This window comes from Musca autumnalis, unplaced genomic scaffold (genome assembly GCF_047663935.1).
Source record: "Musca autumnalis isolate F117 unplaced genomic scaffold, ASM4766393v1 scaffold_3, whole genome shotgun sequence".
Classification (NCBI taxonomy): Eukaryota; Metazoa; Arthropoda; class Insecta; order Diptera; family Muscidae; genus Musca; species Musca autumnalis.
The window spans coordinates 48398476-48414094 of record NW_027411866.1 but is presented as its reverse complement, the minus strand read 5'-3'; the positions used below and the strand labels follow the sequence as shown (position 1 = coordinate 48414094).

The 15619-nt window shown below is 35.6% G+C and overlaps 1 protein-coding gene and 1 long non-coding RNA gene across 5 annotated transcripts in view; one reads left to right on the top strand and one right to left on the bottom strand.

Moving 5' to 3' along the window:
- The first annotated feature begins 2183 nt into the window (after nucleotides 1-2183).
- Nucleotides 2184-15619, top strand: part of PhKgamma (phosphorylase kinase gamma) — a 43287-nt gene continuing 29851 nt past the window's right edge. For 2 of the 4 annotated variants that reach the window (XM_073974974.1, XM_073974971.1), the window contains exon 1: nucleotides 2274-3584. In XM_073974974.1, the coding sequence (XP_073831075.1) occupies nucleotides 3493-3584 (92 nt within the window). In that variant the 5' untranslated portion in view covers nucleotides 2274-3492. Of the gene's footprint in view, nucleotides 3585-15619 lie in introns of all 4 variants that reach the window. The other 2 variants (XM_073974973.1, XR_012411573.1) reach the window with 2 other exon arrangements.
- LOC141397954 (uncharacterized) lies at nucleotides 7277-11556 on the bottom strand. The gene is made up of 3 exons (XR_012411574.1): nucleotides 10511-11556; nucleotides 8136-8360; nucleotides 7277-8079 (listed from the first exon to the last, which is right to left on the bottom strand). It is a non-coding gene; the product is annotated as an uncharacterized lncRNA (long non-coding RNA).

Below are 15619 nucleotides of genomic sequence, written 5' to 3'. Positions count from 1 at the left end.
GACTATATAATGACGGAAAATTCCATGTCATACATTTACATATAAGCTGTGTTCCAGAACTAAAAAGTTTTTACAATTTTTACGACTTTTACACATTTTACTCGAAAAAGCGTTCCCGTACACAAAAAAGTTGTAAAATGTTCACTTCTCTTTAAACAAAAATGGCGCTGAATGACGCTCTCTTTAAAAACTTTTTACACGACAAATTTGGGCGAGTAAAAAAATTGTAACATGGATGCCGGCGTCTGATTGGCTGATACGCCGACTTTGACATTTGTTCCAGTTTTTTTGACGTATTTTCCATTTTTCCGTTCCCGAACTTTTTGAAAAAACTTTTTTGTGACAACAATTTTTCTCTCTTTCTCTCTTTCTCTCTTTTACGAGTTTTACTATTAAAAAGTACGGGAACGATGCTATAGTGTAAACTATCCCTAAGTCTGTGTTTAGACACACAAATTTCTCGGGAAAGTAAATTGAGTTTTTGGGAGAGAGCGGAGAGGAAAGAGCTCCTCAATACTCTTTCCTACCCCCTATTGCCTAAAAACTGAATTTACTTTCCCGTGTGTCTAAACACGGGCTAAAGGAACACAGCTAATACGAAATCCACTCGATTTCATCAGTTAATTACTTTGTGTATACGTCAAATGAAAACTCATCTGAAATCGATTGGATTTCATTTGACGTTTGAGCAATGGAATTGACAGTTGAAATCGAGTGGATTTCGTAAATGTAAACATAGTATTACTTGGAGTTTACACAAGACATACTGTCTGAAAATACAACTCTGATTTACTAATACATACAAACATTTGTCTAGTTACCTTGGCACTGTCTAGTAATTTTCGCAGACAGTAAACATGGACATTTTTGAACAAATGAAAACAAAACTATTTCAAATAACAAAAAAGAAAACGGGACTGGTATGCAAAAAACAAAAACAAAATATGTGAACGGAAAACAAAAAGAAATCGACGATTTTCATTCAAAATGTTATAACTGTTTTTGAAGTTGTCTGGACGCCTACGTCACACAGGCAAGTTTTGGGTTTTTGACAATCAATACATGTAAGCTTCGTTCCAGAACTAAAAAGTTTTTACACATTTTGAACATTTTTCCCCGAAATGCGTTCCCGCACACCAAAAAAGTTGCAAAATGTTCACTTCTCTTTGAACAAAAATGGCGCTGAATGGCTCTCTCTTTAGAAACTTTTTACACGACAAATTTGAGCGAGCAAAAATGTGCAACGTGTTTGCCGGCATCCGATTGGCTGACACGCCGACTTTGACATTTGTTCCAGTTTTTTGACGTTTCTGCCATTTTTCCGTTCCCGTACATTTTGGAAAAATGTGCGCGTTTTAGCACATTTTACCATTAAAAAAGTACTGGAACGGAGTTGTACTTAACTGTCCTGTCATATTTAAAGACAGAGTTTTGTATGTCTTTAAAGTTTTAATGAAACTGCTCTAGTGTGATGATAAGTCCCGGGCCACACTAGAGTAATTTTAATGAAATTTTGAAACTTTGCATTTTATGGGAAAAATGCTGTGTTCCTTTATTGTGTTCCTTTACTTACCTGAGGTTACCATTTTTAACCTGCAAAGCGTTCCTTAACCCCGAAAAGTGGCAAAACTGGAAGCAATTTTTAAGAGAGTGAGAGTGGAGAGAGAGCGAAAATGGCTTTCTCTTCTACCACAGGCTACCAGCAAAATTTCTGCAGGTAAAAAATGGCAGAACTGATTTTTCGACTTTTGTTTGACGTTTATTTCAAAAGGAAAAAGAAAATGGGCGAAAAACAGAAGAAAAAGTCGAACGCTGACAAAACTAAATTAAAAACTGTGAAATAAAAGACGATTGATTGATTTTTTTATGTTTCTTTTTGACATTGCTGCCAGATCTACCATTTTTCCGTTCCTTTACTTTTCTGGTAAAAATGTTCATGAGAGAGCAATTTTGACACTTTTCTCTTTTACCACCCTTACCATTAAAAAAGTAAAGGAACAAAGCTATAGTGTACACGGTTTCATGTGTTCTGCAATTTTGCTTTGTTGCAATATTCGTATGAAACAAACAGACCGTTTTTTTTACATTTTCTTTTACTTTCATGTCAAAATTTCAGTGAAATTACTCTTAGTGTGGCCCTTTATGTTATCGAAAAAATAGAAAATTTTAGTAGATTCTTGCCAACATTCAGCCCACCATTTTTTTGCTGGGTATGAATAGGTAGAGCCGCCATGAACACTTTTTGCTTTGGTAGGCAAAACGATGGGTACCAAGTAGTCGGTGCCATGCTAAGAAGGAGAGCGAATAGCAAATAAATAAAATACGGAGAACAAATAAGTAAATAATAGATTTTGATTTTAGATTTTGTTCGCGACGGTTCATTCTTCACGGAAAATTGAAATTAGCAGTTCATTAAAGAATTAGGGAATGTGTTAAATAGATTGACATACATTAATAAATATGAAATTAGTTTTCATATAGTAAATATTTCTGAATCGGAGAGTATCATTAGCGCAAAAATTGCAAAAGAAAAAGTATTGGGAATATTGTGGTCTGAGAAAGAAGTGCAGAAGAAAACTTGTAACCTTTTTTGACATTGACGACTCTGCCATGCAACACCACCAATCAGTATCATCATCATTCAAACAATCAACGCGCTGGGCAGTTCATTCGTCGTCTACAATAGATCCATTGACAAAGAATAATTAATGAAAAAGAAAAAAAAAATATTAAAAGAAAATTGTTTAAAAAAACATAAATCTGTGAACTACTACAAGTGAACCAAACCAAAGTGAAAGACTATAATACCAAAAGAAGAAGATAATTGCAGTGCATAAAGAAAAAATTATAATGTAAAAGAGAATGATATGCAATAAGAATATTGTGTTGTGTAATCAAACTATTTTGCAATTGAAAAGAAGAAAAAAATAAAAGAAATACACAATACCACCATAAAATAGTTGCAAAGGAAAACATTAAAACATAGTCTTCAATAACAACAAACGACGATAACAGATATACACGGCACGCGATTTCATTTGTTTACAAGAAGGGCGGCGTGCGTGTAAATCCTCACGCATATTCCAATCAACCATCAGTTGACGAAAAAACACGCACGCAGATACCAAGTTTTCATTGAAAACTAAAAAACAACAAATCTCGTTGGAAATTTCCATTCTCTTGTGCGCTCTCATCCCCACCAAATTCCAAATTACAACAACATTAAATAGCAGCATCATCCAGTGTAAAGATAAACAAGCACAACGCCAGCCCGCTAGCCAATCCAACAAAATATAGGACTTTAAAAAATCGATTTGACCTTCGTTATTTGGTAGCGGTTAGAATATTTGTTTTTGAATTCCTTCTAACGACCAGTCACCAGCAAATTTTATTAAAAGGCCCATCCACATAAACTGTGATCTAAGCGACAGCTGCTGAACAATAATTGTGCTTTTTGTTGATCTATAAAAAACCATCAAAATACCTGGCAAAATGGCTAAGGATGAAGAGGATGATTTGTTGCCCGATAAGGATGCCGCCAAAGGATTCTATGCCAAATATGAACCCAAGGAAATATTGGGAAGGTAAGTAAATAAAGAATTTGAAATTATTAAATAATTTTAAGATTTTTGTAGGAAAATTCTTCTTCGAATGAAAATGTTTTTAGGCATTTCTTTAGTTTGTAGAAGGTCTCACTCCGTGTGTGTTTGCATTTTTCACACAGTAGTGTGAGGTTGTTAAAGCGCACCCCATTGTCTATATGCGCAAATGGTGCTAAACAAAGGAGTCGACCGGCTCGTATTGACTGTAGTCTGAATTTAGGCACTATCATTGGTGAATACATGTATGGAATAACATATCTATTTGCATCTATTTGTTTAGATACCTATATGCTCAAGAGTCATAAATGTTCGAAATTCAATTTCATACCAGAAATGTTATTAGGGATATTTAAAAAACCTAGAGCATCTGGAATTATTCTGGATTTTACACGGCAGTGGGTTCTTGCATACCGGGGATTGACCCGAAACCATAGTGTCAGAAGCTGACAACCAGCATCAAACATATACTTTAGAGAGTGTTTCGTGCTGCTACAACAACCTTAATCTTAAAAAACCGCACTACACCTTTAATCTTTGTCATGACATGACCTGTTTAATCTAACTATTTTAACTCACAGCGATTAGCATGTCCATTTCGGTATATGGTTGATACAGCTGGTGGTCCAATTGAAGACGGTTTCCACGTTAACGCATACTGGGCATACTGGTTCTTTGCACAAACATTAATGCTTTAGATCCCTATTTTCATCTTAGAAATTTTTCTCATGTCAGATAATTCTCTATTTCGACTCCTTAACACTCCCGTCTTAAAACCCTCCTCCATAGGATGAAGGAGATTATTGTTAACTTTTAACGTCAGAGACCCTTTAAAGTATATACCTACATGTACTATTTGGATCAGCAAAAAATTCTATCGCGATATAACGATGTCAATCTGTCCGTCCGTCTGTCTATTGAAATCAGGATACAGTTTGCAATATTTCACAAAGAGCTTTATAATTTGGTACATACTTACTCCAAGGCTGCTTGGTATTTAAAATGGGTTATATCGTTCCACGTTTTGATATAGCCACCATGGAACGGTACTTTACGATTTTTTGAACAGCTGAAATTTGGTATTTAATCGTCATTGGGGCAACAAAACTTTCTCCCAGAAATTTGTCGGTGTAGGTCCACATTTTGATATAACGACCATAGAACGGCAATTCCCGGGTTTGGGAATTTGTAAGCTTTTAACCACATTATCCAGCCGAAATCGCTGAAATTTATCATTTAGCCTTCGTTGAGGGATTTTAATATTCCCGCAAAGATTGGTAGGTGGACAATGGGCAATATAGGTTAGAACAATACCTCCTATTTTTCGGTATTTTAAAGGCTTTATCTGCATTATACAATCGAAGTAGCTGACATTTGGTATTAAGTCTTCTTTCATGGCGGATAAAAAATATTTCTGCAGAGAATTGTACATATAAGTCCATGTTTTGGTATAGCCCCCATTAAATAGTATCTTTGGATTCTTGGAATTTTTAAGGTTTAAGCTACATTACCCATCCGAAATAGCTGAAATTTGTTATTAAGTCTTCGTTGGTGGATTAACATTTTCCCGCAGAGAATGGTCGGTACAGGTCCATGTTCTCATATAGCCCCATAGAACGGTACCTCCCGATTTTCGGTATTTTGAAAGTTTTAGCCACAACCATTATTTATTTCCCATTAGAGCTATAAAATAGTCCGATCAAAATTACCGGTAACGGTCCACGTTTTGATATATCGCCAATAGAACGGTACCGCTTGATTTGCGGGGTATTTTTTAAGTTTTGGCTATGCATATAGTCCAACCGAAATAGCTGAAATCTGGTTTCAATATTATTTGTTATTATTAACATCGGACCCACGTCATTATAATCTCTGCCATTAAGCTAACGTGCTTCAAATAAAACTGGCCTCATCGAACTAATGTTTTTTTAGACCCCAAATTTCAGATAATTTGTAGTCGATTAAGCCACGTCCGTCCATTTGTCTGTTGTTTGGTTTGAGCGCAGATTAACTCTCGAATGGAATAACCGATTCGGCCTTCGTAAAATTTTGTCCAAATTTAGTTTAAGTTCGAAGATGGGCCATATGCACTTTCTAATATTTCTACCAGACATAAATCAAATTCGAAAATGGACTATATATATCCACTTCTTCAGGTACCTCCCACACAAAATTTCGGAAAAGTGCAGTTTAAGGCCAACTCTCGAATCGCTTTGATTTTGTTTGCAACGACTTGTATTCGCTACCCCCATTACGACCCTACAAGTTTTTTAAGGGGCAAGTCCATACATATGTTGTGATTGGTGCGCAGGAAAACTTTTTGAACTGTATACTGGGTTGTTCCAAACTTCGTATATCGTAATATTTCTGTAAGTCTTAGATAAAGTTCAAAGATGGTACTTATCGGTCCACTCCTTCCAGTACATTCCCCTAATAAAGTTAAAAAATATTCGATAACATGGTAAGCAGAATATCTCATAATTTAGTACAAACTTTGGATCTCGTAATATTTTGTCCAAACTATCGAAAGGAATGGATCCCAAAATAAGACCCATTTCCAAAATGGCAGGTTCATACTTCCAGAGAAGGCCACAAAATTCTGAAAATTACCATAAGTACAGATACTTTTTACTAGCTTTCCCTAATTTTCTTTATACTTTTCAAAATATAACAATATATTTCAAGACGGTGTTTTATACACCCGTTATGTACTTCAAAGGCCGGATATGATAACTTCCGTCTGACTGCAGTCTAATTATTGTAACTAGAATTGATAATGGCAGTTTACGATTTTTTCAAGGTCCCACGCCTAACAATGAACAATAACCATATTAGAGAGTTCATAAACCATTTTGTTTTTGGAGCTTCATCATATTAAATCTAATCTATTGTAATTATTTGGTAGCAAAAGATTATTACTTTGTATACCATTATTTGTATTCACTTAACGTTTTGCCCCAAAAATAGCTACGTTGTAAACATCAACAATGTAAAACAGAATAAAAATCCTCAAAGTGTGAACATAAAAACAATTAATAAAATTTACGTCACGTGTCATATCTGCTGGTTAGGGGAATGGGTCAATGTCTCATTAGGCAAATGTTTACAATGGTGGTACAAAAACAGATTAACGACATAATATTAAACGCGATAAGATTTATTCTACATGCAAATATGAATTTATGTAGTTGAATGGTGGTCGTAGGTATGTACAGTATGAATATGTTATTGTTTTATTTTCACACGAACGTTACAAAGTCCAAACAAATAAAAATTTGTTAGGACAGAAAGAAACTGGGGGAAAACATCTTCATCATTGTGTCTAGGTATTGATTGGAAAACATTTTGCAATAGAAAAAATGCAGTGACGCAAAGAAAATGATAAAAAATGACAATAGAATCAAAAGGCGATGACAAACACTACAAATCGAAAAAAACAAAAAGTTTTTTAACAAGGGTGGCAGCAACATGCATTTGGATTACATCCAATCCACTTGATTTCGAATACACTAATTTTTATACATGCCATCGATTGACATTTTAAGGATTATTTTTAACGAAAACCCAAGAAATTGTATATATTTAGATGTCCGTGTTTTACTAAAGTATGACTCAATGTTGATAAAAAAGGATGAATTCAAAAGTTTGCAAATTCGTCAAGAAATCATGAAAATATGTTATTTTAATAATATTTCTTTATTCTGTTTTTGCAACATTATAAAAATTGTTTGCCTTAAATAAATGCCTTTTAAAAAACAACCTATTAACCTTCCATAACAAAATCTTAAATGATATCCTTTACATTTACATTTTTTTAACAATTTCACGATATCCATATGGCAAATTAAATCTTATTTTTTCTTTTGCCATTAATTGATTTATTTACCTTTTTGCAATATCACAAATATACATATATACAATACTGCTTGCATGTAAGTAAACCATCCCATCTATAAATACGAATGTGGCCCCACAAGCGTGCCTCCGATACCAAATGAAACTTAGAATGCTTAAAATGACAAATAACAATTCTATTCATTTATATAGATTTTATGACTGGGCTAGCTGTCTGTCTGTTCCGCTAAAAGTTTTTCTAATGTTTAACGCAGCAAAATGACATTCGCATTGCAAAAATTTGATTTTGGAATAGTTGAGTTGAGAATGCTATTATTTTGCTATAAATAGCTTTAGATTAGTTTAATGTCATATATAATCTAATTACCTATTAACTTTTGAATTACATTTAATGTTTATATTTTGAATATATGCAAACGCAGGTTGTATTATAGGGTGACACGGTGTGAAATGGGTTCGATTCCCCGGTCAGGCAACATCAACAAATTTTCAACGGTGGCAAAATACCCCTCAGTAGTGTTGGCGACATTTCCTGAGTATTTCAGCCATGTAAAACTTCTCCACAAGTGGTGTCGTAAGATACGACGCAGTAGGTCCCATATCATTTAATATGAATCGGGTTGTCCTGATTGATATGAGACAATTATATAAGTTGTATTATTTATGGGTACATGTACTTACCCTATCATATAATAAATTTAAAATGATGCGATCGAAATGTCCCTCATCGAAATAATTGTGTGATCTAGCCATATTGGTTCTCGGCCCATCTTTTCTAGGACCTCCACAACATAAGATTAGGGGATGTGTAGTGACTGAGTCACTCGGAGACCTTTCGGTCATTGTGATCATCCATCGAAGTATAGAAAGTATAGAATTGATGTTTAGTACCTTTAACAATAGAAACTGAAAGAAAAACAAAGGGAGCAGAAAGAGATAGTATAAAGTATTTATATAAATAGGCTGAAAGTTAATGATAATTGGTTCTATCGATGAGTAGAAGGCTAGACTTGTTGGCAGACCCCTTCACCAATTTATCCCCCTTAGGGATGGCGTTTAGTTTAGCAGTGAGCTCATTGGCCTTCTTCACTCCTTTCTGGCTCGGGTTCGGCTTCGGAACAGATTTGACTCCACCGCTTTGCCTGAGGTAATGGGTTTCTCCGTCTCCACTCTTTTGCCTGTCGCCGGAGTCTCGTTAGAGTCTCTAGCTTGAGCAATTACAGTGTTTTGGATCCTCTCCACCTGAAGTTCGCGTCGACGCTCATGAGGATAAATTCTCTCAAATTTTCTTTTGAATCTCAGCTTACTTCTGACGAAGAGGACCTCCCCCTCAGAATGCAGGTTCGCGTCTCGTTCCACGAACTTGCGAAGATACGCGACAGTGACTCTGTGTATTATCGGCATGTGCCGATATGCGACCAGTCGTCAAGGTCTTCGTTAATTAACGAATTAATCGTGTCGTTAGGATTAGTGTCGCGTCTTCCGGGGTTGTGTCGCGTCTCTGCTCATCAGGGAACCGACCTTTCCAGCTGATCGAGGAGTTCTCTACTTTGTTTCTCTAGACTATCATAGATAGCTCTAATGGTGCATTTTAATCGTCCCGGCCATTACTGCGGCCCTGTCAGCCGTATATCGGGTTTCATCAGTACTGGTTAAATCGAATTCCTTAGAAATTGCCGAGTCACCATCTTTTTTAATTAGGTGCCTTGGCATCCCCACCTAAGACAGCCGAATCACAAAAGCTTGATCTCGACTATGCAGTTGCGCCAAAGATTCTGTTCATGCAGCCTTAGAGCACCACGTGCTGCCTGAAATTTATTGTTGACCCGCAAAGGCCGCTGCTTGTGGAGTATTTCTAAAGTCTGCCGTTATTAGAGTCTTGGCTGCTCTTTGCACCTTGTATAATTTGCTGGATGCCAATTTCTGGCGATTTCTGCCCACCGGACAAGAGATCCATAGGATAGAATTGACCTTAGTTATACATCCAGTGTATAATCGAATTCTTGCACGAATAGAGTGCTATTAATCCTCTCTTCGTCCGCTCCTCAACGTTCCTTTTCCATCGCAATCGACTGTCCAGAATTGTACCTAAGTACTTAGCTTCGGGGGGAGAGATGTAGTTCCACTCCATTGCACATTGCACTCCATTAATACTGGTAGCACAACATCACTTACTCCAAGGCCGTTTGCCGTAGCCCATCGAGACGGCTTTTATAAGTCTTCTTGCTTAAGATCCGGAATTGTAGACAGACCGCGTAGGTAGCAACTTTAGTGCCCTGATCATGCTATTCCGTTAGTATGTTGTTGCGAGTAGTCACAGCAACGGCGAGAGTACCCCACCCAGAGCAGTACATCTACACCATTTTCAACTGTTATTCAGAAAATAGCTGTTGTGATTCAGAAATTCCATTTCCATGAATTTATAATTCCTTTTTGTGTGATAATCATATTATATTTTTTTGTGTTTCTCTTTCGAGATGAGCTGAGCTCAATGGTCAGAAAAATAATATCCGAGAAATTATCATCACAAACCACTACACGACATGGTTCGCACTTAAAATTAAGAATTCAATACAACGATTTTTTTAAGACAAATAATGGCTTTGCCGCTTATGTACATTCTCCTTACGAGGGCTTAGACTAGTAATAGTCCAGCCAGATGTGAGGAGGTCTGGATTTTGGATCTCCAACATTTTCCGTCCGCATAAGTAAGAAAACAAATAGTCTCCTATAAGAAGACAATAAGATCTTCTATAGAGAGGAGCCTTCAAAGTCTTCAGTAAGTGGAGTATCAGCTTTTAAATTAAACGACAGTTTTTTTTACCGATGTATTGCTTAAAGGACAACATGGCGACTTTTGTAAACAAATCGACAGCTTTTTTTTACCGATGTTTGGTTGTCCAACAACCTCGTGGTTGACTGATGACTGAAAAACGGGAACGGTCACACTGCTAAGTAACCGATATATGGCCAAGATGGTGTTTTGTATTCGACTTAAAGAACGACATGGCGACTTTTTTAGATAAAAATAAAAAATACTTTGAAGTTCTATTTACCTATCATGAATCATTTAGCAAGAGTAATATGAAATTGCATCATGGTCTTCCTTATACAAAAAACTGAGAGGGAACATAAATATCCTTTTCTCGGCTCTCACGATCTTAATATTTATTTAACTAAAAAGTTAAAAGTTTCCAACAGTCTGAGCTGCGTCTGATGACGTGTTTACCGAATTTGCGTCATTATTGTCTTATAGTTGCATTTCCCGTTCATTTCTTGAAGCATTATGACAGTTGGTGGAGTTTCCACTTCATCGGGGAATTCCCAAATCTTTGCACAGGTAAATTTGAGATGAAGTTTTTATGGGATTTTTCATCCAACATACTTTTGTTGTTGTGCCTCATGGGGTAACATACATAGCTTTTCTCCTGTTTTGTAAAATGACTTATTTATGGATGTTGATGCCAATCACACCATAGCATACATGGGTTCACATCTTTCCTCTTTCTACGTCAAGCACGAGTCATGCATTCAGTAAAAAATGTCGTCTATAGATGCTACAAGAAAATAATATTTAATTAATAGGTAAAGAAACAATAAAAATATTGTCAATGAAGCCAAGCAAAAAAATAAACAAAAAAAAAAAAAAACAGAAAACAACAGCTGCTCTGCGCATTGCTTTCGTTTTAAGACCTCATGTTGATTCAGACGACTTCTACTCTCCTTCTTTCAAATGCCCTTCAATAACGGCGACGTTGTAACAATTTATAACATTATTATTCCCATTAAATTGAAAACCAAAAATAGCCCAGATTTTTGTGTCACAATCATTAACTTTCTTCGTTATTTGAATGGGCGGGGGACACGAGCCCTTTTTTCATCTTCTTCTTCCTCGTTTTGATTACTTGGCTATTTCGTTGACCTGTAAACCATTTCGATATCCGTAGACTGTCTCCGTATAGCTTGTTTTTTTAGAGATTTTCGTTTGCCATTTAATTAAACGATTTCGTAAGTTGTTGTCATACAACTTTACGTGCCAAAAGCCGCGCAAATCATTTAAAACAGAATACACTAACGCTTGGACGTCCCTCTTCAGTATCATGAGACGCTGCTATTTCACGACAACAACGACGACGAGCCCCACAATTTAAAACAAGCAGAAGAGACAGGCCCCTCTAATTAAAAAACCTCTTCAACAAAACGATGGGAGGCAAAGCAAAGTAAAATTTACACACATATGTACACACATTCATTTATTGGCTATATTTACACAGATAGCCAATATCAATGAACGATACATTGGTTAGCAAAATTCAGCAACAGTAGTTTTCATTTCTCTTTCAAACACATTCTTATAAGTTGGATACACATATGTATGTAGCCACTATATAGTTAGCTTGCCAATGAATTTCTATTGTTTACATTAGTTGGACTTATACACATACACATAGATATGTATATCTATATGTATATACCAGACATACCACTACATCCACCAAATAATACCGGCATCGACCAAACCGCCTAACAACCCTACATCGACACAAATCAATGGAAATTTACCACAAAATGCTCGCAGTTGTTGTCGTTCCACACATCACGTGTCCCACGTGTTTTGATGTTGTTTTTCATCTTCTACTTCTTCAGCATCATGATCATCATTTTTTAGACTTTGACTTTTGTTTAGTCGTTAAATGTCATAAACCAAAAATAAAACAGCATCTTCACATTTTAAATGAACACTTAACGTCAAATGTGTGTTAATAAAGCGTTTTTGCATCGCTAAACTGGTTATTAGTTATGACTGTTATAAACCTCAGCTTTGCCGGGGTATTGTTGTCACCATTAAAGGGGAAGGAACAGTAACAGCAAGTGGGGCAAGGCATTTCTCATAACCTGTTGAATATAGAGTTGTTAATGTTACTGCTACGCCAATGTAAAGGGTTCGGCAAATGTGTGAATCAACTTTTTTGCACTCCAAGGTCGGAAGGAGGGGTCTTGCAGAAAAGTCCGTATAACATTCTGGACAAATGTAAAGTCCGCATAAAAGCCTAGAAAAATGTAAATCCTTTTGAATTTGTTACGGTACTCATATTCAGCCTTGGACTGTCCAGGTTTTACCGGCACCATAGTGGTCAAGGGCATTGAAGGTCAAATTTTTCAAGTCAATGACTATTAGCTGTGGCCTAAACAAACATTTTACTTATTTTCATGGTCGTCCCCTTAGGCATGGATAATTCCAGCAGCAATGTGAAACTCCACTTATCACAATGGGAGATTAGAGGTCATAAAAAAGGATTATCTTGGAAAATTGAAGTATTTTCCTTACATAATGTGAGGCAGATGACCTGAAACAAGGAAACACCTTGTCATACAGCTGGCAGTAAACCTAACTTGTTTGTTTGCACACCTTTTTATTCAATTCTTATTCCATTATGGGTGAGTGTGTGTGTTTGTGCCGCTTAGCCCTGACACACTGACTGCTGATACCTGTAGAGTGTGAATTGGTTTCCGGTTTCATGAAAGAGTGGAAAGTGGTGCTGTTACCAAACGTTTTATTTTCCTCAACAACACTTTACGCTATAGAGAATGACAGCAACAGGGGCATTGCATTGTCAAATGAGAGAGAAACAATATCAAGCTATGCTAAGGTACAATACAACACAATGACCTCCACGGTCAATGCCTTTATGGCCTGGTCTTGTTTTTGTCCGCGTTGTAAAGACGTTGCGCTTTTTTCTTTTTTTTTTGTAAAGAAGTGTGCCTAAGTACTCTCGTGTCCATTTTGAATGGATGTGTGTATGTATGAGAATTCAAAGAATTTTCATATATAAAAAATTTGGCAACTGAATTTTATTTGAAACTAGCTGAACCCGGTGCGCTGTGCTACACCGACGAAAATAAAATATAATTGAATGCTATATTTATATTAACTTATTTTAATATTTTAACGTATAAATATAGGAGGTATGAAGGCGTTCTCTACCCACTTAGGGCTGTTATTGAGCTACTATGGTATTTTTTTATGTTTCAGGAGGTAACATGGACTTAAGTTTTAAGGAAATTCCGACATTTATGTCTAGATCACATTCAGCGAAATTGGACATATATAGTCAAACAAACAAACGTACAAACAAACATTTTTCTATTTTATACATATAGATACCAAAAAATGAAGCAAAATGTGCAATAACAAAGAAGAGAAACACGCAACCTTACCTTAATACAGCAAAAACAACAGAGGAAACGGAGTAACAACAAATAACAATGGCATGTAAACAAAAACAAATTAATGATAAAAAGTTGTGGTATTTTGTGTTGTAATATTCGAGTGTTGAAAGAATGAATTCTTACGTTTCAATATTACACTAAGGGATACAGTTTTAATTGTTAGTCACACAACTAGATCAGCAGAAATTTCGAGAACTACAAAAACGCTCGCGGATGTTTCAATATTTAAACATGTGGACATGAAACGAAAAAGCCGAAAACGATTTGCTTTTGGCGGAGTGTTCGGTGCCTGAAAGGAATCTGTTTTCTGAGCATGCATAACGTTGTCCACATCATAGGACAACCATTTCACACCGCATCATAGGCAACCATATATCAGGGATAGAGAGGAGGTCATTGATCTAACTTTCATCTACATAAATGAATCTATCAACAGAAACTGTGAGGTATAGATAGATGTTCTTTCTCGGAATATATGAAATATACTTTTCGAAATCTCTTTTGATGGAGTCTTGCAAAATGCTTGTAGAAAACCAAGAAGAATAAATTGGGATAGGTAAGCAGAACTAAAAAACTCTCAGCCTGGCGTCATTGGAAACATAGAAACAGCTGAACAGCTTAATAGAACTGTGGACAAACTAACTGACCTTCTTCGCTGTCTTAAAACATCGAGTTAGGCCTTATTTATATAAAGGGATCGATATGCTGTGCATCCGACAATGGTATATGCACGTAAAGTTACCAAATTATCTAAAACCTTGTTATATCCACGGTATACATAAAATATACATTCCTATCTCTCTGAAGTCAAAGATAATTAAACACCCAAAGATATCGAACAAAGAAAGAGAATATGTGCCGGCAAACCTAAATACAATTAATAAAATCTTAAAGAGTGCCGCAAAGAAGGACAGATGGCATTGCACATCTGGTGCCGACATATTTATACAGAAGTCAATAAATTAGATAAACAGGTGTTTCACGAATGAATAACATCGGTATCGATAGTTTTACATAATAATACCAATACATGAATTATGATCGACATTTATGTATTTAGCAACATACTAATGCCCAATTGGACAACCAGATATACGAAATGTTAACAACATGGAAGCGGAATTTTTATTTTGTCCATTATGGATATTGGAATCGGGACATATAATCTACCTGCTTATGCGTATTATGAGTTACATGTTATTCTATCTTATGTGGCTGTTAAATTTTAACAGTATTATATTTTACATAAGTATGTATGTTAAATGTTAACGTTTCCATGTTAAAAATTTAGTTAAACCGTACAATTTTAACATTGATCAATACCATAGAATGTTATCCACGACGATTAGGTAACTAAAATATGATATGAATAAATAGATTAATGAAAATTCTAACATAAAACTCTCTGTTCTGTTAACATTTCAGAAACTGTTAAATAACAGTAATGTTTGATTTGTGATAAAACTCTACTAACGTTTATCATCCCTCCTGACGTTCCCATTATCTAGGTATTTTAATACGAAGATCAATGAGAACAAAATAGTTCGAAAGCGATTGGCAAGGATTAAAGATCGTCATCGGCCGTTTAAAATAGTGTAGTGTAATAGACGAAAAACAGTTTTTCTTATCATGGATTTAAGTTTCTTAGAAGTAACAAGTAGCTTAATGAATTTATCTACAAGGTAAATATAAGTTCAAACATTCTAATTACAAAATTTAAATAGGTATGGAAAATCCTTAAAATAACTGAAAATCAGTCATGTTATCAAAAGAGTTGTATGTAGACCCATTGAAATTTCACCGAAGAGGTTTTATGAGATGCCATGATTTCATTGGATCTTTTTCATTGGTTCCAATGAAATGATGATAGGTCCAATCTTTTCTACAACATTAGAATCAATTCCATGAATGCTAAGTACAATTCGTGAAACATC